We start from the raw sequence: 25,930 nt of genomic DNA on the forward strand, positions 1-25,930 counted from the left end.
TTATTAATTGTTAGCAATGTAAGCCAATCCTACAAATTCTTATTAAAAAACTAGTGATGATTCTAAGAGAATCAGAAACCATAAGGCAGATTCAAACAAGAAAAATGCCAAGTAAACAAAAAAGAGAAAAATATATATAATTAAAGAAATAGAAAGATAAAGTTAAATACGAGAAGAAAAATGAAAATTCAGTGAGATAAAAGTAGTCTCAGACCTGAGAACCACCCATATTGAGGGCTGGGAGAGAGAGAGGTAAGAATGAGGAGGGGTGGGTGACCAAAGAAAAAGAAAGTCATGAGGACAGTGAAACCTTTTTAACTAAAATTAAACTCTATGATAATACTGGCGGTGGTGAACTATTGGAAAGAATTAAATACTCAAGCCATTAGACTTAGTGCGAAATGCCCTACTTAAAAGCTCCCTAATTTGAAGATTAACACTGTATACGCCCGAATTTTTTGAATAATCTAGTCCTCCAAATGGATCTATTTTCTTTCTTATGCTGACAATTTATACTAGAATGTGGGTTGCCCATAACATTTTTATATTTAGTCATTTAGTCATTTTATATGTAGTCATAGTTAGCCCAAGACTGGGCTACTTTTGTAGGCAACTATCCCATCTGACAAATCCAAGGTTAACTAAAAATTTGGGGTAGAGGGTCTGTGAAATAAATTAACTGATAAAGCTTATTTTTAAAGAGTGACAGTTTTGCTTTAAAATTGGCTCTATTCAAGGCACAGGAAGAACTGAGCTTCAGCTATTCGTGATGCTAGAAGTCACAAAATCAGAATAAAGAAATATGACATAATTTTTCCATGTTGTTTCATATACTGAGTTTAAAATATTATCACTTACTCAAGTGTTTATGTCATATGTGGAATCTGGCTGATAAAAATGCAATAGCAGATTCAAAAGAGACTAGTATTGCTAACTTTTAAAAATTAGGGCACCATGTCAAAGACATGAAAAATGTCAAGGCAGAGCCATTTAGTAATGACATGGGTGAAATTCTATAGGGTGAACCAGATATATTTATGCCAAAGCCAGTGTTGTTTGGTGGAATCAGCTATAAAAACCTTGACCCACAGGAACAAATCTGTGAGAGGTTCCTGATGTTCTTATCGTCTATCCTGTCACCAAGAATATTTTCCCTATAGCACCCTTTATGGATGTAAGTGTTCTAAATATCAAATTTACTTACTTACTTTTAGTGCATTACCTCCCTTTCACTTTTACAACTATTTCATAGCTCTTTATATCTATCCTTCCCTCTATTTTCTTCCAACACAGAAGGAAATAAAAATTGGAAATGTGAAACACATAAGACTCTAACATGAGCATTTCACTGCTTCTGGAAGCTGACAGGACAACTGACTTGTTGTAAGTGCATAAAATGAGCTATAGTACACATTTGGGAGTTTGTTCTGAAAGGCCAATTAGTAAAAATAAAAAGAGAAGTCATCCACATGCATTTGCAAAATGATATTCAAGGGTCTAGTGTTTCTTTAACAAAAACTGATGTAGGAAAAAATTAAGGGGTGCAATTCAATGTGCCAAGAAAAGAGAGAGAAATTACAGAATGGAAAAAACACTTAGCTGGAAATTTGGAAACATGAGAAGGGTGGAGAGATTAAAAATATAAAGGAAACCAGTACAGATAGAAGAAATCATTTAATATTTTCTGTAGAAAACAGTAAGCTAACTTTCTTGAGCTATCATAGCAGTGTCTAAAATAACAACTACAACAAAAATTAAAATTGCAATAACCCTGGAATAAAATAAATGTAAAAAGTAGAGAAAGGAAACAGAGGTAGAAACTAAAAATCGAAGGTGATTCAGGAGAAATGGATTAGAAGACAGGAAGTTTATAAAATGAGAAAATAAGCAAATAAAAGCAAATAGAGATAAAAAAACATTTAAAAGAAACAAGGAACTAAATACTATAAAAGGAAGAGTTTAATTGTAGATGTTTACTTAATTCATTGCTATTTAGTTAGTATACATATTGATATAATTAAATTCAGCTACTGCAAATATTATAGAAATCCACAGCCACACCAGAGGTCAGGTTACCATTTCTGTGGGTTTTTGTTTTTTGGTTTTTTTGGGGGGGAGTTTTTTTTGTTTGTTTTGTTTGTAATTGCAACACAAAAGTGGGTTTGAAGAATCTGGCACATTCTCAGGTGTTCACTGCCAACAAGATTTGAGCTTTCTAATCCAATGCAGTGAATTTAGGCAGAAAAATCACAAGTGCTTTGTAAATAAATCTGAGTAAAAACGGGAATGCTAGGTCCAAAGGAGTCAAGGTAGAGAGAGTGGAGAAGGCAGAATGACAAATAATATGTGGTGTGGCCACAGAAAGAAGAAAGAAGTTAGGGATAAGGGACATGAAGAGGTAAAGAATGCAAAAACAACAACCACAACAACAAAAAACAAAACTCACGGTGACCAATGTTTAGAACACCTGCACAATTCCTGACACATTATAGTTGCTCAGTTAATAACTGGTGGATTAACTGAATCAGTGGATGTTCCAACTACCAGAACCATCTTTTCAGGCTGTATTCATAAATGGAAAAACAATTATGGAAATAGCAGATAGATAGATTTGAGAAGAAAAGCGTTAAAACAATTGCGACTTTGGAATAGACCTAGTCTTGGAGAAAAGAGAAAGGTATTGAATAATCTAAAATTAGGAACAAAACTTACAGATTCTATGTGAATTGATCCACAGGGAAGAAATAGGTCTGCACTGTTCCCAAAGAACTATTCTACTGGTTGCTTTGATTGTTTTTTATTGCCATCAGCCTTGGCACTCCTCTGGACATGTGTTTTGGATTCTTGGAGCCAAAATGAATAGTACATACAGTAAAGTGCATCTATCCTGAAGGGAAAATGACAACCACATAACACCATGTAAAAGAATGCCGACAAAAAGAGAATTTGTTTTTCTGCATTATATGAGACAATAAGGCAGAAAGAGAAAGAAAAGTAAAGCAAATGACTGCATGACAGAAAAGGAGAACGAGGCTCACAACACACAAGACCAAGGAAGGGAGGTAGGGGGAGAGCCCACGAAGGCAGAAACAAGGTAACAAAAAGGACAAAACCAGCAGCAGAAAAGAACTGTCAGACACAAAACCCTCAAAACAATAGATAGGAAAAAAAGGAACAAGATGACAGGAAAAGAACAGCATGGAATCTAGTAAGAAAAAGAAACAAAAATTTCAAATAATGGATTTTCTAACACCCCTGCTGTTCCGCCAGTGCATTGTGTCACAGTCTCACAGAGCAGTGCATAATTTATTATGGTCACTCACTGCCAGGCTGCTATAAAGGGCAACAGCTATATGAAAATACTCCCCACCGCTGGATGGCTTAATGATCTACCCTTTGTAGAGGGGCATGGCTGTGGAATGGCAGGCGAGGGCGGCACCACTTCTGGGGCTGGATGGCGCTCTGCATATTTAGTGCTCTCCACCAGCTGAAAAAGGGGTGAATTCCCTCGTGGGTACTTCTGTGGGGGTTCTTCACCCCTCTTCAGCTTCTGCCGAATAATCACCAACTAGCACAAGTTGTTTCTTAACCACACATTGCCTCCTTTATGGGAGGGGTGATGTCAAATTTAAGCAACAACAACGACAAAAAATGAATTTTTAAAATGGAAACAGACCTTGACAATTAACATTCATTATTGTAAAACTACACAACGTTTTAATCATGTCTGGAGATTACAAAAAAACAAAAACAACCTGTTAGGTTTCTCTATCGAATTTGGATACGGAAAAAAAAATTGATAACACATAAAAATAAAGATCGTTCAAATCTTTTTTTGCCAAATATTTTGAGGCAACTGGCCTTTTCCAGAGCATTTATGCAGAGGAACTTTCATTACTTCCACAAATAGCACTATTTTCAAAGAGAGATGCATCGTTAAGATAAATAGCAATAATTTCTATGCTTAGTAAGTCAGGGTTTTCTTGTTTGAGAGGCAGCAGTGCCTGAGGCTAGGAGCATAGGCTGTGGAACCAGACATCAGGATTTGAATCCTGAGGCTGTGTTTACTTGCCACGTGACCCTGCCACGCTTCTTACACTTTCTAGGTTCTCACAGCTGTAAAATGGGAATAATAACAGTCACTGCATCATAGAGTTGCAGTGAGGATTTCATGAATTAGACTTGTATCAGGTATCATAACTGCTCTCAAATAATGGAAGAAGTGACATTCAGGGAACATTTGTAATCCAGAACTGGTTGCCATTAGGTGGTGGGCATGGAAACAGGTGAAAATAATGTCCTTAATTTCCTGGAGGCCAGGCTGAGGCAGATTATTCTGTCTCTCCCTTCATTCCTGGATAGTGGCCTTGTTTACATAGAATAGCAAGTTTGCAAAAGGAACAGAGAGTCAGCCATTCTGATGTCTTTCATCCTCCAAACTCCTACAGTAACAAGTAAAACTGCTCATTCTTATTTTTTTAAATTTATTCTTGAGAGAGAGAGAGCATTTGAAAAGGAGAGGGGCAGAGAGAGAGGAAGAGAGAGAATCCCAAGCAGGCCCAGCACTGGCAACGTGGAGTCCGATGCAAGGCTCAAACTCACAAACCATGATATCATGACCTGAGCTGAAATCAAGAGTGAGACACTTAACTGACTGAGCTACCCAGGCTCCCCACAAAAACACTCACTCTTAACAACAACAACAACGACAACAAAATATTATTGGGTTCCAAAGACAGAATATTTGAAAAGGAGATGGACTCTTGTCCAGGGCACAGGGAAGAGTGAATAATATGTATATGTTAATAGTATGTACCTGTGGAAAAAAACAGAATGGATTCAAGACACAAATTGGAGAAATCAGACACATGAAACATAACATGGTTGAGGTGGAAAGATAACAAACCAGGACAATACACTGAGACTGGTTTTAGAAAGAAGTAAAATGATTTGAGATATAAGTTCTTAACTTACAAAAAATCAAGAATGGCTATACTGAGTCCTATTCATAAAGCACTCTGCTCAAGATCTCATTGCCAATGGCACACACACACACACATACCATTTTGTATGAAGACTCAATTCAAGTATTCATTCATTCAAACCTTCTGTCCAAAAATTATTTATGGAAACTACCATGTACCAGAATAACATTAATCCCTGGGTATTTAATATGGAGCAAGTCACTGTAGCCTCAGTCCCTTTGTCTATAATGTGTTCCATCTTCCTCCTCAAAGTTGACTGAGGAGTAAGTGTGAACCCATGTGTAGAAATACCTAGCACAATACCTAGAATACAAGGCACACTCATTGAATAAACTTAATTTTTATTCTCCATATTCACTTTATTCTCTCCTTCTCTTTTATTAATTTCTTCTCTTGGGATATATCTATATCATAGTAACTATACTTGCATTGCAGTGATCTCAAAAATATAAAACTGTATTTACTATATATATTGGGAAAATCATATTTCACTTTATTTATCCTAAATTCATCATCTCTATGAGAGAGTAAATATCAAAATATGTTTAATATTCAAAATGTTTCATGGATAATCTTTTAATTGCTTAAAATAAAGATGGTTCCGTTTATTTTTTAAAAAAATTTTTTAATGTTTATTTTTGAGAGAGAGAGAGAGGGAGAGAGAGAGTGGGGGAGGTGCAGAAAGAGAGGGAGTTACAGAATCTGAAGCAGGCTCCAGGCTCTCAGCTGTCAGCACAGAGCCTGATGCAGGGCTCAAACTCATGAGCTGGGAGATCATGACCTGATCCAAAGCTGGACACCCAGGTGCCCCTAGGATGGTTCCATTTAAAAGAAAATTTTTGCAAAGAGCTTAGTTGTGGGGACTGGAGAGAGTATACTGAAAATACCAGAATCACAGATATCAGTAAATGGCCTAGGGTTTGAAAGGTGGAGGTCCCCTGGGAGCTGGGATTAGGAACCATAGATTTATCTGATGCTAGGTCATTAGACGCTAGGTCTAACTCTAGGTCTGATGCTAGGTCATTAGATGGATTTAAAATGCTTATCTGTCATGGGTAAGAATGAGTCATCTACTACACCATGGAGCAAAGAAGACAAAGTAAGAGAGAGTAAAAATGCTGAAGACATCATCTGCTTTCCTGGATCCAGATACTCATGAAGTCAACTTCAACCTTATACCATCAGTTACATCAGCTAATACATCTGTCTTAATTTATAATACCAGAATTCCTCCATCAGCACACAACAGAAAGCTAAGAACTATCCTGTCACTTTTTTTTCCCTCAAAACACATATCCAACCCATCCTCAAATGCTGCTGGACATACTCCTTATCTCTGGTATATCCATTTCTCCATCTCTATAATCGCTTCCCTAATCTAAGCCGTAAATCACCACTATTTTTTACAATAACAACTGTAAAGCTATTTCAGACAGCCTTCTTAGGTCCAATATCATGTTCCTCTAGTTCTCTTCTCTCCAAATGAAAATACAATCATATCATCCCACAATTGTTACCATCCCACCCACCAAGAAGATGCACAGGCCCATGCACACACATGTGTATGCATATGCACACACACACACACACACACACACACGACAAACCTTTTAATAACTTTCTGCTGCTGTTTGGATAAGATCAAAAGGTTCTGCAACATGCAACTTATGGGCTCTTAAATAGTCTAACCTGTATTTTTTCCTTTCCAGTATCATCTTGTGCCACATGTGTCTGCTTTAAGCACCCCAATCTTCTTTCTTGCCCTTCACCTTGCCTTGTTTCAACCACAAGGTTTATGTGCATGCTGTTTCCACTGCCTGGAATGCTCTAACCCACCCCAATCATTTCACTTAGTTAAAAATGCTCTAAAGATTTCAGTTATCAGATCTAACATCACTTCCTTATATAATCCTCCCCTGACCCTTCAAGTATCATAGACCACTACTTCATGGTTACTATGCCATTTATACTTTATTGTTTGTGGGGTTATTTGTCCAATATATGTCTACTCTACATAATGGAAAGCTCCATGAGAAAAGAGAACCTGTCTGGTTTTGCTCATTATTATATTATCAGCATTTCACACAATTCTTGGTACATGATGGATATCCTAAATATTTGTTGAATGAATAAAAGTAGAGATGGTTTTGGGAGTGCAATAAATACTATAGGATCTCTATAATCTATTTCTCCTATGTGAAAAGGCTGTTCTCTAAAAGTTTGAGACTGAGGTGATAAAAGGTAGGAGAACGAAGAGTGAACATGGGATAGAAGAATAGAGAAAGGACACTAGAAGTGAAGGGATCTGATTATTCCTTCATGTACCAAGTTCTCCCATATTAGGCAAAACATGATTATAGGAAAAACAGGAATGACATGCCTATTGTGTTGCCATATGAATTTTGGTGTAGTCAAGAAAAGAAAAATGTTGATAAAAGAAAGCTGGCAATAGAGATCTCCATCCATTTGATAGAGGGCTAAAAGTTTCACAAATAAGAAAAAAAACTGTATGTTATTTTCTGATGCATCATTAACATGCATTAAAGTAATAAATGATTTTGCAACTTGATCTATGAAAACTATTAAAGCTGAATAAACCCAGTAACAACAGAGAAAGAAGGCACTCAAACTAGAAAACATAAATAGTAAATACCATGAGGAAAGAAAGATATTCAAAACATCTCCAAGTGTCTATAATTGATATTCATGCTTTAAATTGATATCTCCTTAGACAATACTTTTTTGTAGTGTATATATTTATTAATCATACTGCTACTTAATAAAGTGATTTTTTTGGTGAAAGAAAACAAACTTAGTTACAAAACATGGCTGTCATTAAGATTTCTGCAATGTAATCAACATCAAGACAGACTTCCTATTTGTAGAAAATCTGTTGTTCTCAGTAAGCATCACCTCATGTGTATCTGGCGGGGGTGGGGATGGGGGGGTGGGTCGTAATAGTTCTCTGGGAATGAGGCTGCTAAGTGATAGTTAACAAAAGCCATAGAGTCTTTGATCTTGAATCAATACTCCTGGGCTATAAAAATGCCATGATTATAACAAATCTATTTTCCTTGACTTACTTTTTTTGGGGTGGGGTTAGCAATATTTCCAAATCCACATGCTTCCTTCCTGACAGTGCTCACCTGCTCCCAGCTGGAAGCCATAAATTGATTGCACTCTAAAAGACTGCTTCTACCCCAGATGGAAATGTATAAAAACTTTATCTCTGAGGTACAAGTTGCCTTAATTTTAAGGTTTTCTTGACAATGGTGGCTCTTATGCCTTCTTTTGATTTGTCTTACTCATTATCCTCTCTCTTGGCTTATTGTAAACTCTGCTGCCTCTGACTCTCTTAGCTCTTGAGTGCTTAACAGGTTTTGGTCCAATCTTGCTTTTTTAGCCTAATATGTAGTATCTTTTACTCCTGAGTCTTTTGTGGCTTTTAATAAATGACTCAGTCTTGCTTGACAGTTCTTCCAAATATTCTAGGCTAGTTGGATCTGTGACTGGATCTTTCATCTCATTGCCAGTAATTTTGCTTTCTAATTTTGTTTCTACTCTGTACTGCTTATGCCTGTTATTCTGGCGTGGCATTATGCTGCCATGATACCACTGATTAAGATCATAGCCTCTCCCCAACCCACTCCCATGTCTCTCGCTTTGGTCAAAGACATTTTCAGTTTATCTTTATGCTGTAAGTCAGCAGGCATATAGAAAACTCTGCTATCCTTCTCAAACTTACTTGTAATGTGATCATTTGAGGGTGATTAGAAAAAAAAAGCATTGTGAAATGCTATTGCTGCTTTATTTTGGGAATATAACAAATGATGAGTACAATAAAGACCATACTAATATACATTTAGATGCCTTGCTTGCAACCATTCAACAGTGGTCTACCTATCTGTACTACATATAATTTTTTTAACTGCCGCATGATTGTTGTCATAGACATAAACAATGATACCCCCTGACCTACAACTGGTGTTTCAGTTAGATTTAAATAGTACTGTTTTCTGCTAAAAATTTATAACTTTTAAGAGAAAGCAATCATTTTTATATCATTAACCAACTTTAATATTAAAACTGAAAAACTCGGGGCGCCTGGGTGGCGCAGTCGGTTAAGCGTCCGACTTCAGCCAGGTCACGATCTCGCGGTCTGTGAGTTCGAGCCCCGCGTCAGGCTCTGGGCTGATGGCTCGGAGCCTGGAGCCTGTTTCCGATTCTGTGTCTCCCTCTCTCTCTGCCCCTCCCCCGTTCATGCTCTGTCTCTCTCTGTCCCAAAAATAAATAAACGTTGAAAAAAAATTATTAAAACTGAAAAACTCAAAGAAAATCAGCTTAAGGCAAAATATTGGCAGTTATAGAAATGCCTCTTACAGATCTCCTGTAGTTTTGTACTTATCCAAGCACCCATGTCTATGCAATTTGTTGAGAATTAAACTCAAATAAAAAGTTGGGCAACATAATATAGTATAAAGCAAATATTTCTTTTTGATCAGAGATACTTTTTCTCATAAACAAGTTGATTATTTATTTTAAAGCACTTCTAAAATTACAATGTCACAAGGAAAATAAAACAGAACAAGATAAGTCAAATGTATATGGGTAATATTAGACTTCAGTCACTTTTGCAGAAGCTTATATCATGCATCCATTTCTCATAGCTCTCCATGGAATGATGTCAATTCGCGATGTAATGATTTTCAAATCTGTGAATGTGATGTTTCAGGGACTCAATCCACTGAAGCCATCCTAGACTATCCCATATTTATCCATTCAACTCACAGACCTCTAGTTCCAACTCTCTAGCCCGAATTTACATTTGTCTATGCTAATTAGGGCAAGATTAAACATCACATTCAGGACAATGTGGCACTTTCTCACACATGTATTTTATAGGGGCTAGAGTTAGAAGGAGTGAGAGGAATCAAGAACCTGAAACAGAGGACATCTCATGGGCCCATACCAGACCAGTATCAAAAAGTAATTCTAACTCAGCAGTTATCCTCACCTTAGATCCCCAAGAAGAGGTCAGGGATGTCACTGTTGATTCATTTGTATTTTACCACTGGTAAGACTCCCATATTCTTCCCATATCATTCCCTTTGGGATGTCTCATACTCCTGAGTTCCTGAATTTCATGCCTCTGGGAATATACGTAGTACTACGACTCGTCAGTTGTGTTGGCTTTAAAACCAGTATCTTTACATTGTTCCTCTGCAAACACCTGATAGGGACCTGATCCAGGCAGGATGTGGTCATTGCTCCCTGGACCCTGTACTACATATGATGAGATAAAGGGTCTGTTAACCCAGCTGCTGGAGGAAGGTTTTATTTCCCAATGGAAATGCTAGCACATCTGGGGCAATGTGGTCCTCACACTTAGTTTTGGATTCTATTCCTGGTGACAGACGTCTGCTCTCTGGCAAGGGTAAGAGTAATAATCTGTGGTTAATGTTTTATGAAAAATGTTGGCATATTGTAACAGAAACAAAGCCTTTCTCTCTCTTTTTTTAACGGGCATACAGAGTTTGTGTAAATTAAATTGGACATAGAACAGATCATGAGGGAAATATCAAAGTATTGTTTGGGTGATCTTAATTTAAGTCAATAATTATTTAACATCAGTAAACATTTTAAGATTTGCCACTTTTAAATCTGTTTGCTCTTACTTAACTAAATCAGCATGAAAGCAGGACTGCATATCTCTTTCCTGACGATAAAATTAATGTTAAGACTGTTTGAATTAAACATTTCAGTGTTTAGAAATTCTATGCAGAAGATGTGTGTAAATAAATGGAGGGAGCTGTGAGATAGCAAGACGTAGCAGGTAATAACAATGGCGTTGCCATCTTTATCATCTTTATTAAGAACATTACTTTAACTGTGAAGCTACAGTGGTATTCCCTCTAATTATACTATCATTTTGGACTTTTCTGTCCAAAGGAGTCATTATTGAAATAGGTGTGCACTATTTAGCAATCACACCTCCAAGGAAGACATTCAAACGACTGAAAAATGGGAATCCTATAAGGGCCAGGGAAATACCATCTTTGTAACCTCTTAGAATTATTGGGTAAAGAAATTCAAATTCATTAACGGGGATTCAATCTCTAGGTTACCACAGATTCAAATGAGAGTGTGCATCTAGTTTCCACCTTTAAACCTATTCACATATAATACATTCTTTTTTCTTTCTCTTGGAAACCTTAGTTGACTGAGAAGATATACTTAGTTAATAGATTAGATGTCACTTAAAATAGAATTAGACAAGTGATTTCTATTTAGATAATTTCAGTTGAAAAGATATGAATTCCAGGCAGAGAAAATAATAGTATGCAGAAAGGTATGGAGTCAGGAGTTCCCAGGGCACTATACGGGCTTATTCAGTTTAACTAGAGATTTGGATGCACCCAAATGACCCATATGAAATACTGGACAGAACACCAGATGTGGGTCAGTGACAAGGGCACCAAAGGCCCTGGGCCCTGCTAGTTTGGTTACCTCAGGAAAAGGCAAATTATGTATCTTCCCAGGCCCCAATATTTTCCTATAAATAATGGGGTCATACTGGAAAATCTTTAGGGTTCCTCTCAGTTCTAGAAGTCTGTGCTTTACTATGTCACCTCATTGACACAAAGAAGGCAAAGAAGTAAATGGTTCATGTGAAAAATAACCCAAGAAAAAGCTTTATAAATTAGCGTTTTCTGATGGCAGGAGAAAATCATTTCAAGAAGACCATACAACTAGTACTGAGAAGTCCTGTGAAGCATGCTGCCTTTTGCTCTTCCTTTTTGCCTTGTGGAAGATAAAATAGGAAGGTAGGAAGGCAAGGCATCTTATCCCATGCCTTCTGTCCACAACCCCCATCAACTGTTTCTTCTTTTGATAGCTGATGGAGGGCCTAAGAATTAAAGGTACCGCTGGCTAAAGAAGGCAGCTTAGAAACTGTTCAATGTCAGGAACACAGAAGATAAGCAAACATCTTGGGAAGGGTTGGTTTTGATATTTAAAGGTTGAACTGGAGAAGCACATACTGATCAAACCCATGTTTGGGAACGAACACCTATCCTTGGTGAAATGTTTGCTGCTATTTACATGAACCACATACAGTGTTAAAAGAGAGCAGTAAAGGAGAGCAATCCTCGTTGCTGCGTGGCCATGCAGGCCATCTGTGGCCATATCTTACTTCAAGAGAAGTAACAGAATGTTTCTCTCAAATCCACCTATTTTTCAAATGTTGGTAAAGATTACAGAAACAAAATAAACAACAACAGAAAGCTATTGACATTTCTTCAGCTCTTTTCTGAATTTACATTAGAAGGTTCTGTAGGATGGAATTAAAAATACTCAATATAATTATTCAAGGACAAAAGAAGGGTATTCACCCAATGCCATAAGAACACTTTGTATTTAGGAAAAGGTGAAGACCTCAAAGAGATGCCATTTTATCTACATTTTATAGAATTTATTAGAGTACCATTATATTTATAAAGTAATATGCTGGCACAGGAAATTAGTTTACCCAGACTGCACATAGACAGCTTTAAATCTGAATGTTAAGACATCAGGGAGGCTCCCTTACTCCTGGGAGATGCAACATTTAAATAGTAGATTCAGGTTTGCTTCTGTTTTCATATATTTAGAGAAATGGGAATTTAGAACTATAAAGACTTTAGAGGTAACTTAGTCCTGCATTGAGCTTTCAGTTAATATTAATAATATTTAATGCTGACACTGGAATACCAATTTACTAGGAATTGCTCTTGGCGACTTGCCTATTTCAGGTTTATATGCTAATCAAAGCTCAGGCCTTGGCAACCACTGACCAGATTTGTGACCTGGGAAGCCTGGAGGCTTCAGGTTTTTGTTGTTGTTTTGTTTTTGTGTTTATTTTACTCTTGTTGTTCTTGCTGTACAATGGAATACAAACTCAACCTATTCAGAGGGTTATGGTGAGGAGAAGAAGAAAGCTGAAAATATTTTTTCATGTTTGTAATATAACTCTGACTCTTTGGAGTACATACAACCAAAGCTGGAGCATGTTTTCACTTTTGCTTGAGCATCAACGTTATTGGGGGGGTTCCATTTACTAAAATGGAAAATGTGATAGAAGATCACAGGCTGACATACAGGGTACAAAGACCAAGGGTTCTATTTTAGCCACATTAAGCCAGAGCTTTTTAAAACAAAGGCTACTTAGATATTCATTCATCAAATACAGGAAAATATACCAAAATCTGAGCAGCACTGATCAATGTAAATATAATTAAGAATCGCACATGTAACACAGTGACTTTTATGCAGGCCAGGGAAAATGTTAAAGTGGTTTTAAAAAGAACACTATAATATGCATTCATTTATTTCTTTATTGTTTTTTGTTTTATCAATGCTTTTATGGGTAGTTTAAAAATAACATATTCACCTGCTACCTACAATGTTAGTGTTCACAGAATAGTAAAGCTGGAAGGCAGTTGGAGATCATCTGGTTCAAACCCCATAGTTTAGAGATGGGAGCTGATGTTTCAGAGGAGTGAGTGGCTTGATCAAGGTAATAGAGGTTGTTGACAGAAAGAATAAAGAATGAGACTGCCTTTAAACACACAGCAAGTGTTAAGTGTTTAGGATTTCATATGAAGTTTCACTTTGCAGGGAATATACAATTCAAATTCCCAAGGTCAGTTTGAGATTTTTTTTATTTCTACAAATTCCATTAATAAATATGATTTTTGTATGTTGTGGAGTAGAGGTTATAGCCTTCTCTGTTCAAAAATTTCACAATATTTAGTCCTTATAGGAACATTTATAAAGAGTTTAAAATATAGGTATATGTTTAAATATATACATACATAGTTAATATAAAATCACTTAGATACAAAGGCAGTATTTTTCACTTATTGCATATTTGTGAGAAAATATATGAGACAATGGAAGAAAAATATGTTTAGGAAGGAAAATGTACTATACTGATACTCTGTCTCTTCTTAAGGGGCTAAAATTATGATTTCTGGAAACACCAGAAGTGGAAAAAGTGCAATAGAGTCTTTCCAATAGATAAATATTCTAGGCATGGAACTAATGTCAGCTTGTTTCATTCATGAAGCAAACACTTATCAGACTCTAGCAATGCACACAGCTCTGTGCTTTGCACACATAGAGCTTCCAAAAGATGGAACGGAATGCAGGATCACGCTACTATGGGGAAGAGAAATTAGAACAGCTTCTCTGTTCCCCAGCACTGAGTATAAATTTCCCATCCCACCAACTTACAAGTGTTCAAGACCAGGAACCTCAAAGAGAAAGGAAGAGGCAATAGGAACAGGAGTTAGAGAAAGAAAAAGAAAAGGAAATAAAGGAAAACATGAATAAGCTCTAGACATGCTTGTGCCCACCCTAAAGAGTCACAGTAAAGTTTTTTTAATGCACTAGTATTCTTCCTTCCCTCCATTTAAAATATCGAACTTTCATGTGTCCCGAGGCAGAGCAACCATTTAAAATATATTGGATCAGAAATAATTAAATTAGTTGTATTTTTTAGTGATATGATACAAAAAGAATATAATTCAAAAGAAAATTTCTAAATGTGGCTAATAGGAAGAACTGGCTTCGTTTTAGAGATTATAATTAACAAGTGAAATGGCAACGTTCCCAAGTTTCCTTCAGCCTAAGGTGTCATGGTTTTTGGAACATGTTTTCCAAGAGTTTTAGAAATCTTAATATTAACTCTGCAAAATTTTAACGCTTGGCATCCTCATTCAGTCAAAGGCTGTGCAAAAATTTCTGTATCTAAATAACTCACTGGAGAGGATACACCTAAGACACTTAACAGCTGGGTAAGTTCAGATGTGTTCAGAGAGCAAAAGCCCACTCTAAAAATTAAGCACAAGGTTGGGTAACATTTTCAAAATAATTGCCGTTTCTGTAGCAAGAAATATATATTAAAACATACCCTCCTTTAAAACATTAGTCAACAGATTTAAATTTTCCATAGCTATTCTTCTCCATGTAACTAAAAAAATTCAGAAACTGTGGAAGGGATGGATAAAGAACCTTGACTACCTCAGGCCCTGTTCCAGGTGTCCTTTTTAAAAGCCTCCCTCATTTCAACCAAGTTACACATCTTGACACGCTAACTGTCACCCAATCATTGCCTCACAGAAGTCATGATTTAATATAATGATATTTTTCCTCTACTAATTCTGTAGCCACACTGACTGATTTTCTGGGTAACCTATTGTGAATGGAACACAGGATATACTTGAAAAACATTTGACTAGACCCTCCTCTCCTGCTGCTGCAAGAGAATGGTTTCTTCCTAAGTCACAAATCTATTCCGAATGTTAATTAAATATTTACAAGGTACTTTAAAATCCTTCCTGAATGCTAATATGAAAATAGCAACCTAGGTTCATTTGAATAGGCAGAAATTTTTGCCCTTCCAAATTAAGGGCCTCTGGCCTCTAAGTTTAATTCAAGTAATCCACGGATTTGAAAAAAAAAAAAAAAGAATTGAGCACCTACTATGTACAAGGCCCTGTGCCAGATGTAAAGACAAAAGTAAACTTTCCGGGACTAGAAAATTTGTCATAAATGACAACATTGCATATTATTTAATTCACACCATTTCCCTCTGGGCTTAAAGGCCAAATTAGATGCAAAACACTCACCTTTTTAGCATTAAGCTTTTACCTTGCTCCTTAACATACAACACTGTATCTAGTTACATAAAAATGTGGTATTTTCTACATATTAACATATATTTCCACATTTTATTCATTAGGTTTTTGAAAGTATTTTAGCATGAAGTTTCCATTTATTGTATCCCAAAATAAAAATAGCATCAAAGTCCTTTTGCAACTCCCAAAACACAGTTAGGGAATAATGATCATATGCTAAAAAATGTAAAATGCAATTTGTGCTGTGCCCCATTTACTACAAAATCACTACGAACAATGCATTTTGTACAGTATATTGCTCCAGGGAAACTGGATCAGCATCAGGAATGAATAAAGAACACTGCATCTGAAATCAGCTAATTCTGCTTCAGTGCTTTTAAAAACTATTTGTTATGATATTGCTTCCTGTCAAGCACATAATGTGATATTTTCCTCAATAAAACTAAACAGTTGCTGTAATTTCAGTTTCCCTCATTTTCCACTTTTTAAGCACTAAATATTTAAACAATGCAGACCTGGAAGTCTCAAACCAGTCATCTGATCCACACATCTTCTTGCCTAAGGTACAGTTACTACCTATACAGGGGGCTATTCTGTCACACAGAAATACGTGAAGGCAGCTGTTGAGGTCCTTACCTGCCCGCAGGCCAGGCCCATTCCTCTTTCTCCCATGCCATGTGGACATGATAAATTTAACTCCAGGGCATCTGCTCCAGAAGCCTTTACAACGGGGAAGGAAAATGAAAGAAAAGGCAAAGCTTTATTTGCGTCCCGATGTGCTTTCACCATTCATAACATAGGTCACATTTGTCAAATTTAAACTCTTCTGTTTTCTGCATTATAGCTATCTTGTGAGGTATATTCTGACTCTCAAATTAGAATTTCTGTAACAACAGCAATAATAGCAACAGCAAATATTTTTTAAGTGCTTATAAGAGGACACTCACTGTTCTATGTGCTTTATATTCGGTGTCTTTAATTCTCATAATCCTTGGATTAGCAGGACACCAAATTCACAGACAAGGAAACTGAAACACAGGGGAGTTAATGACAAGCCTCATGTATTAAGTGACACAGCAGAGATTTTAACTCAGGTCTGTTTGACGTCACATTTATTCTTCCCTACACAGCTTTTACTTTTATAGAAACAAATCTTACTAATTCTGGATACTTGGTCCAGGAAGTAGCAGTGCAAAGAAAAATACAGTAGGCTACCGGGAATGCATACAAGTAAAAACCTAAATGTTTTTAACTGAAAATCAATTGTATTGTATTGAAAATAAGTCCACGATAAGAAACATGAAGTGCAGATAGTTTTGTCTTTAATAATTAAATAGGATTCCAATTTAACTCATTAATTCATGAGTATACAAAATGGGTCCTGTGAAAATGAACACAATAGTTCACTCCTAGTGTTCTTAGACTACTTGAAGAATCGTAGAATTCTTGAGAAGTCTTCGGTAAAAAATTCTAAGAATAAGCAAAACACTTTTTTAAATAGTTTAATATGGTAATTTGAGGGATGGGGGATAAACTATTCAAGTTTACATATTATTTTACCTAACTTCTAGAATTTCTCCAACACCACAACTAGGTCAACTAGAAGCTTGAGTCAGTTTCCATAACATTATAGCATGTCTATTACATCATGCAAAGGCTTTAAAAATACAGTTCACTACTTTCTAAGTGTACCAACAGACCTAGCTGTTTCTTCAAGGGCTCACTTTTCTTCCTAATTGTTCAAGACTTTAGCCTATTTTTTTCTGCTTTGTAAATTGTAAGTAGGACCTCAACAAACTGAAGAATTCTAGCTAGCTATTTCTTGGTCAACCTTCTTAACCATCCTTGTTCATGAGTGAATCTGCTCTTTCTTTTACACGTTTGTGAAAGTTCATTTGATCATTCAGCTTGTTTTCTAATACTGTTTCATTATGGTTTCTGATTCCCTAATTCAGTTTTAAAATGCTTCGGGGCGCCTGGGTGGCGCAGTCGGTTAAGCGTCCGACTTCAGCCAGGTCACGATCTCGCGGTCCGTGAGTTCGAGCCCCGCGTCGGGCTCTGGGCTGATGGCTCAGAGCCTGGAGCCTGTTTCCGACTCTGTGTCTCCCTCTCTCTGCCCCTCCCCCGTTCATGCTCTGTCTCTCTCTGTCCCAAAAATAAATAAACGTTGAAAAAAAAAATAAAATAAAATGCTTCATATTATCTGAAAATTACCATGAATCATGCTGGTTTTTTTTTTTTTTCCTGCTGGTTTGGTGATGAGCATGAACAAAGCACAGCCTAAATTCTGAGTTCTAATCTTAGGTTTGCTAAGGAATCGGGGATACTTTAGGAAGTCAGTTGATCTTTGTCTCCATCTCCTCAAGTATTAACTGTAGATAATAGGACCTATCTCAAAATCATGCCATGTGGGAATTACCAGCTTAATTAAAAGATTGTGCATTGCAATTATATACAGTATTGCATTTTTCTTAGTCTTAGTTATTTCAAATAGTTCCTTTAGACTTCTTTATTTAGTTGAAATGCAGCAATTAATAGCAAATCAGTTCCACAACATTTTGGATTAGATAAACTTTAGGTGGTATTTGTATATATTTACATTATACGTATTTCCTAAATTGTAAGTGAAAGCTAAGGTTACAATTAGACGATAATAACTAATATTCATTGAGTACTTACTTGCAATATGCCAGATACTTTACTAGGCTCTTTGTCATGAGATATATCATTAGCCCCATTTTACAAATGATAAAGCAGAGGTTACAAAGAGTTCAAGTGACTTGCTTAATATCTCTAATCTCGTAAAACCAAGTGTTTGAGTCCAGAGCCTATGTTTTTACTCACTATCATAACTTATCAGAAATCATTAATTCCAAGGCTGGAGTTGATACAGTGGGTTAAGAAGATGTAACATTTAACATCCTTAAAGCTTCTAAACTTGAAGTAAAATTAAAATCTTGTAAAACCACCTATCCAATTTAAAGGCTTTTCAGTGACTAATTAATAAAGATTTCCCCAGTATTATACGCAAATACAAACATTGACCCACCAAACACATCTGAAAAGGCCTTTGATTATCTCAAAACTGAGATAATCCTTCTCAAGGTAACCAAGAGACAGGGAACATTCATTTGGCCTCTGCTTGAATATTCTTGTCACAGGATGTACACCCTCTTAAAAGGCAGTTAATTCCATTTCCAAGCAACTATATGCATTCAAAAAGCCTTAATTGCTGAATTAGCATGAAATGTTAAATTAACTGAAACTGGGCTTGCATTCTGACTCTTGTTAGTTACAAGCATTTCGGTTTACTCATTTAGCCCAGAGTTTATGCTACCTAACCTAAATGATTACACAATAAAGTAATCTAGTGAAGGCCATGACATAGAAAATTTGCTGTTTCTAATTTCATACATTATCTGCTTATCACCCATTTGTTTACATGAAGTAGAATGTATATGTTAATAGCCTAAACTCTGGAGGCAGATTTCGTGGGTTCGAATCCCACTTTTACTATATACTATATCTATAGTCTTGGGCATATTATTTAACTATCTTTTGCTTCAGTTTCCTCATCTCCAAAAAAATGGAAAGCAAAGGAAGTAACTCATAGGTTGCTTTTGAAAGATATATATAAATTTAATAAAAGTGAATGACTTAAAACAGTGCCTGGACTATAGTAAATATTATGCAAGGGTAAGCAATTGCTGTCTATCTATCTGTTTCTTTGTCTATCCATCCATATATTCATCTATCCATCCATTCATCATCCAGGCATCCAATTAGAATCTCCAACTTGCCCTTCTCCAGTCTTAACTTATAAAAGGATTTAAAGGAACTATCTACACTTCGTGGGGAGGGGGAAGAAAAGAAAAAAAATTATTGTAAGTAATTATCAGAATAGTGGGAGCAGCGTAGTTTCTAAAATTCTCTGAATCACTTTATAAAAACTCTCAGAGAAACCAGAGTAGCAAAAACATAAACCTTTGCACAGTATATACAACAAAATCAGATACAAACTTCTTCCTCTTCTCCCTTTCTTACCACTCCCTTCCCTCCTGATTGATGTAGTTTTAAAGTCATTGGGCGGGACAGAGCAAGGTAGCTGACCTAGAGGATTTAGAAGGATCCAGGAGAGCCCAGTGTGGCTTATCAGAGCCCAAGAACAATGAGAGCAAGGTAGCTGACCTAGAGGATTTAGAAGGATCCAGGAGAGCCCAGTGTGGCTTATCAGAGCCCAAGAACAATGTCCATGTGGAGGGTGGTTTGATGTAGTATATCAGAGCCCAAGTGGGAAGGAAAGGCTTCCATGGGTGGTGGGGCTGGCAAAAAGCATCAGAGCCCAAGCAGGGTGAGGATGGTGTTTCCTTGGGGGGATGAAAGGTACACTTCTTGAATTTTCTATTAATTTCATCTCTTAAAATACAATGCCCATTGTTGACTTCGTATGTATCAACACTGTCATCTAGTCTCATCTGTTCAAAACTGGAGGCATAAATTCTCCAGGATCTTAAACTACTTTTAAGTGGATTTGGTACAGGTAAACACTGAACTGGCTTGGGCCTTACTGGACACTAAGTCAGTGACTGTCTCTTGTCTGCAAGCTGGCGTCCACCTTTCCTGATTGCATTCAGTGTGCTAAAGATCACTCTTCACAGACTTATATCCACCTGCTCCTACACATTTCTATGGTTCACCTTTGCTTTCTGCCCCAGCCTATTTGAGATCTCCTAATTCTAACATCTATTTAATTTCACGACACACTGCTAGCCCAAATTCAGGTTAAAAAAATGGTAAGAACCCAGCTTTTCAGTAGTTTGTTTGGACTCCCTGCTAGGAATAGCGTGGCCACCTGGTCTTGACACCTGAGCATTTTCCCTGGACCTTTCTCAGTAGGTGACATCCTACCAATTGTGGTCAGAACTTTGGCAATCCCTCATCAGGTCCCTGGCTTAAAACTTTCTACTTTGTATCTTAATCACCTCAAGTTCATTGGTGCCAAATAAAGTGCCACTCTTCCCATTTATTCTGTAATTGTTTGCTCTTTGTTTGTCACATGTCAGTATACTAGCTCTGTATCCCTATTTTGCTTCAACAAATATTTGAGGGATAACCACGGGTGGGCAAAGCCCTGTGCTTGGGATTGGAGATTAAGTGGTGAACCAGCCAGGAGTCTCCACCCCCAGGAGCTTGCTGTGTAATAAGCAGGACAGAGGTTAATGAGCGAATGACACCACTGTGATTACCACTGTATTAAATGCCACAAAGGAAAAGCACAGGCAGAAATACACCTAGATTTTGGGGAGCCTGAAGCGTAAACACATCAGGGAAACTTCATTAAGAAAAAAAAATAAGTAAAAATTACAAATCCAAAATTAGGTACAGGGGTTTAGAAGTAAACTTGGGCAAGTAAGCCCTGAAGCGTATGTTTCATTAGTTTTATGGTAAACTGGCTTCTGAAGACAGGATCTTAGAAGGAGTTAGGCAGAGGGTTTAACCTACCAGTCAGGGGACTCAGAGTTGAGAACAAGAGAACATTGTATGAGTAAGAGAGAATGTTCCAGGCCAAGGGAATAGCAAAGGCCGTCAGTTCAGAGTGTGTCGGAGGAGTAAGAGGAGACCAGCAGGTGCTGGGATGTGGATACCAAACTGAGGATGATACCGGGGAAGCAGGCAGGGTCCAGAACATGGTGGGGGGGGCTTACAGGTTAAGGTAAGGATTTTGCATCTTAAGAAGGAGAGTGGGAAGGTTTCGGATTGCCTGAGGGCAAGCTGTCTCATAAACTTGGATTAGGGTGGTAGCAATGCATGTTGAGCCATATTCAATTTATCTGCTGGTTCAAATCTGATGGCCTTACTTGCCACTCAAGCTTTTGCCACTAGCTTGAGAAGAGACCTCAGTCCCTGATGCTGTTCTCACAACTTCTACCCCTGCCAGTTCTCACAGCTCCCTCAGCATGGGAGCCGGGCTTTGCCACAGCTGCCACCGTATCTGTCAAAGTGACAGCCCCAGAAGTACCCATGTGCACACCTGACCAAGAGGCTCTAGCTTTTTCCTAGGTTCTGGGTTTAGATGTCACAACATCTCACAAGACACATCAAACAAGAAACAAGAAATGTCTCACAACATGCTGTGGGATTTGGCTTCCTTATTGGCAGCTGCCCTAAAATGGGCAGGATACACAACCCAGGAGTGCAGAGGAAGGCAGAACCCCGGGTGTGAAATTTGGCCAGTGAGAGACAGTAGACAGAAAGGAACAAGTAGGCACATCTCTCACCCTTCTCCTCTGAACTGTTGTGAGGCAGGATGATTTCACAAAGCACTCTCCATCCCACAGGACAGAGCAATTAGCTCCATTTCCTTGTGAAGCGGGAGCCAGCCCGGAAAGTACCACACAGGATCTGCTTTCCCTTCTTCCTATCTAATTTCCCTTTTGCTCCCACCCTTCCTGCTCTGGGCTTGTATCCTTCATTAAGCATCTTCACATTACCTTTGACCCAGGCTCTGTTTTCTAAGCTAATATGCATCAAGAAAAAAATGGATTCAAGATCTATTAAAATCAGTTCAAGATCTGTTTAAGACCTGATATTGTCAGCGTTCCATACGGTTCAGTTTGGTGTCTTTCTGATCTTTCTGACTGGGGTATCTTTCTAGTATGATGGGTGCTATATCTTATTCACCTCTGTCTTGGCTGGCAAGAGACTTTGCACATAGTAGGTGTTCCATAGATCTTCCTTTGCATGGAATTGCAGTAGGTTATCCATGTCCCAGAAAAGTAGGAAAAGCCTGTGATCAGATACAGAAAACTTGAGCAGATCCTAACAATGCTACTGATTTGACTGTGAAAACTTTTCTAAAGGCTGCTTCTTTTCTATGGTGTTCACAAAACAACAAATTCAAACCAGGTTGAAGAATGCATAAAAGATGACAATAAAAGCATGTGCATTCTTGGGTTAAACTGAAAAGGAAGGTTTGGTTCAGTATGGTTCTATTTCCGAGAGGAAACAAAGCTTTCTAAAAAAAATATGCACATGATAGGAGCACATGGGTGGCTTAGTCAGTTAAGTGTCTGACTCTTGACTTTGGCTCAGGCCATGATCTCACAGTTTGTACAATCAAGCTCTGCATAGGGTTCTGTGCTGACAGCACAGAGCCTGCTTGGGATTCTCTCTTTCCCTCTCTCTACCCCTTCCCTACACACACATGCTTGCTTTCTCTCTCTCAAAATAAACAAATGAACTTAAAAGAATATATTTAAAAAATATGTACATGGTAGGGGTGCCTGGGTGGCTCAGTTGGTTAAGAAGTCGACTTCAGCTCAGGTCATGATCTCACAGTTCATGAGTTAGAGCCCCATGTTGGGCTCTGTGCTGATAGTTTAGAGCCTGGAGCCTGCTTCAGATTCTGTGTCTCCCTCTCTCTCTCTGACCCTCCCCCATTCTCTCTCTCTCAAAAATAAATAAACATTAAAAAAATAAAATAAAAAATATGTACATGGTAAAGATGATATACTGGATATATATTAATTTTTAAAAATGTCATTTAGTTGAATTCAGCATATTTTAAGAATGTACCTAGGTTCTATTTTTTTTAACCATCCATATGATCTTAAATGTTTATTTAGAATAGTAAAATACTGGGGCACCTGGGTGGCTCAGTTGGTTAAGCATCTTACTCTTGATCTCGGCTCAGGTCATGATCTCACAGTTTGTGAGTTCAAGCCCTGCATCAGGCTTTGCCCTGACAGCACACAGCCTGCTTCAGATTCTGTCTCTCCCTCTCTCTGCCCCTCCCCCACTTGCTCTCTCTCTCTGTCTCTCTCTCTCTCAAAATAAATAAATAAACTTAAAAAAATAGAATAGGAAAACACAGTGGTAGCCTCTGGTGAAACAAATAATAATGATCCTTTCTCGTGCAAATTTTCATTCTGACACAGTTTCTCACTCTTTGCTTTTTCATGTTCTTGTACAACTTGATCTGTCCTGCTGTTACACATGTGTCATTTCTGTTTTTGGATATAATAGTAAAGAGCTCATAACAGATTTCCTTGGTTCCCTATTGCGTAATTCGAAAATTAATCTACTATAAGGAGAGGAACTTCATGAATTTAAAGTATATTCATCATCACATTAAGTCATCTGCTGAACTTAAAACTTGTGCTAGAACAGCTGGTGTGATAGTTCTGATTTCTTACCGCCCATTATCAACACCCCTCAAAGAAATGTACACTGTAAGTGGTATAGTAAGTTTGGTTTGAATGGGTTTTGTTTGTTTGTTTGTTTGTTTTTGTTGGTTTGTTTGAATGTGGGATCTTCTATTGTAAAAAAAAGAAAATCTGTTTTAATCTCTTTTGAAGCATGCATTCATAAAAACAAAACTGACTCTACAAAGCGTTATTGGGTACCTATCAATGAGCTATGATGAATCATGCTGCCTAATGCGGCCCTCCAGGGGATGTCCCCTCCAGGGGATAGCTCCTTCATGCGATATGCCCTGGGATGGTCCATATTTTAAGATTATGGAAAAGATTTTTTTTTTTTAATTGACAGCATCTATAGATTGACCTTCTTGTTATGTAGATGGCTTTCCTGGGGAGAGATTCTATAGACTGGTTTGACCCAATGGAAAGCATAACTTTTTCTTTCTAATTTTTTTCTCTTCTTTTTATCCTCTCTTCCTTCCTCTCCTTTGTTTTTGCTGTTCTTTTTTTTTTTTTTGCTATGAGTACTTATGATATTAAATAAAACTGCAATTAAATAAACAGATACAGAATGTGAGAAATGTGAAAAATATCTTTAACTTGGTTGGTATGTTACTAATAGGAAGGCTTTGGACTTTTTAAAAGTAAAATTTGTTTATTTAAAAGTTAATGCTCATTACTGAAGAATATATTTATTTTAAAGTATTTTATTCTACAGAAAGGCAGAGAAGCAAGCAGCGTGATAAAGCCATTCATCATAGTCAGCTTAAAATTGGCAAAGCTCATGCCAAGCACAGGTTCTGTGGAAGATTTCATGGTCAATTAGGTAAATACACGTATAAAGTGGACCCAGCACTAAAGATCACGAAACCAATTACTGATCATGTTTAATTTCACCCCTTTAAGTCCCAGAAGTAATTTTTCCCTCGCAGTTTTAAGATACCCAAATAAAATGTACAATTTTCGAACACGATAGAAGGCTTTATAATATTTTATAATGTACAGTCATTAGTATATAAGCGCTGTTAGATTTAGCCTTCTACATTTCTGAGAGGTTTTCAAGAAACCCCAGCTGAAGCTATCTAGATTATTTTTCATGACAGCATGACGGACATAAGTATACAATTTTAAGTATGTATTTTTCTATTTGAAATACAAATTGGAGGCACATGGTTAGTTGTTTGCATTTGTGCAAGATTCAATTTATATTATAGAAAACCTGCTGACTAGTGTTCAATTCAGGAGCATTCTGTCCTACCATTTTATGCATGTCTGTATTCAAACTAGAATAGTATTAAACGAACCTTTTATATTTTAAATATTCAAGAGTTTTATATTCAAAATTTCTTCTCGCTGTCAAACTAGTTTGCCTAAAGGCAAGGTAAGATCCTGTTACACTCTCAAAGGTAGAATTAAATTTTATCATGGCATCCATCATAATATACAGTTTGCTTAATATGCAAATAAAGAGTATATGGATTCAAAGAATAAAGGATTTTTTTGGTACTGTGTGAAATCCAAGGGACCACTTTCATAGAATAGATTCCTTTTAAATTTACATTTCCATCATTTTAATGAAAACACAGGGTAAACAAATTATAATAGAAATGTTTTAAGTTACCATTTTCCATTCAATTTTACTTCTACTGTGTTATTTTTCATGGCAGCTCTTTATTTAAAACTAATAAAAATGGAAGAGGAGAAATAAAATAAATATATACTAAAGAAATCATTACCTCAGCCATTTTGGAGAGTTCCATCCAGTCATTTTTGCTGTAACTGCACATGATGCTAGCAATCACAATCTTTAAAACGAAAAGAGGGAAAGAATGTCAGTTCAAATGGTTATGCTTTTGTACACAAGGGTATATTGATATTTACATATATATGTTTACAATCGTAAACTATAGTCTAAAAATTAGTTTTGATCCACTGAAAGAAAAATTATTAAAAAACAACAGAGTCTTACAGTGAGGCAAAGAATGAGATTCTGGGCTTCGGACTTATGTTAGAGACTTTCTCATTTACTACCTCTGAATTCTTAATGTAAGTTACTTAACTTTTC

General features: G+C 37.0%; 1 protein-coding gene across 1 annotated transcript in view; it reads right to left on the minus strand.

The window, feature by feature from the left end:
- Window positions 1-25,930, minus strand: part of DPYD (dihydropyrimidine dehydrogenase) — an 862,317-nt gene that overhangs the window by 258,305 nt on the left and 578,082 nt on the right. Inside the window, 2 exon segments of the mRNA XM_043575643.1 lie at window positions 16,301-16,384; window positions 25,602-25,670. Coding sequence (XP_043431578.1) covers window positions 16,301-16,384; window positions 25,602-25,670 — 153 coding nt within the window.

The sequence above is a fragment of the Prionailurus bengalensis genome, chromosome C1 (assembly GCF_016509475.1).
Source record: "Prionailurus bengalensis isolate Pbe53 chromosome C1, Fcat_Pben_1.1_paternal_pri, whole genome shotgun sequence".
NCBI classification, from domain to species: domain Eukaryota; kingdom Metazoa; phylum Chordata; class Mammalia; order Carnivora; family Felidae; genus Prionailurus; species Prionailurus bengalensis.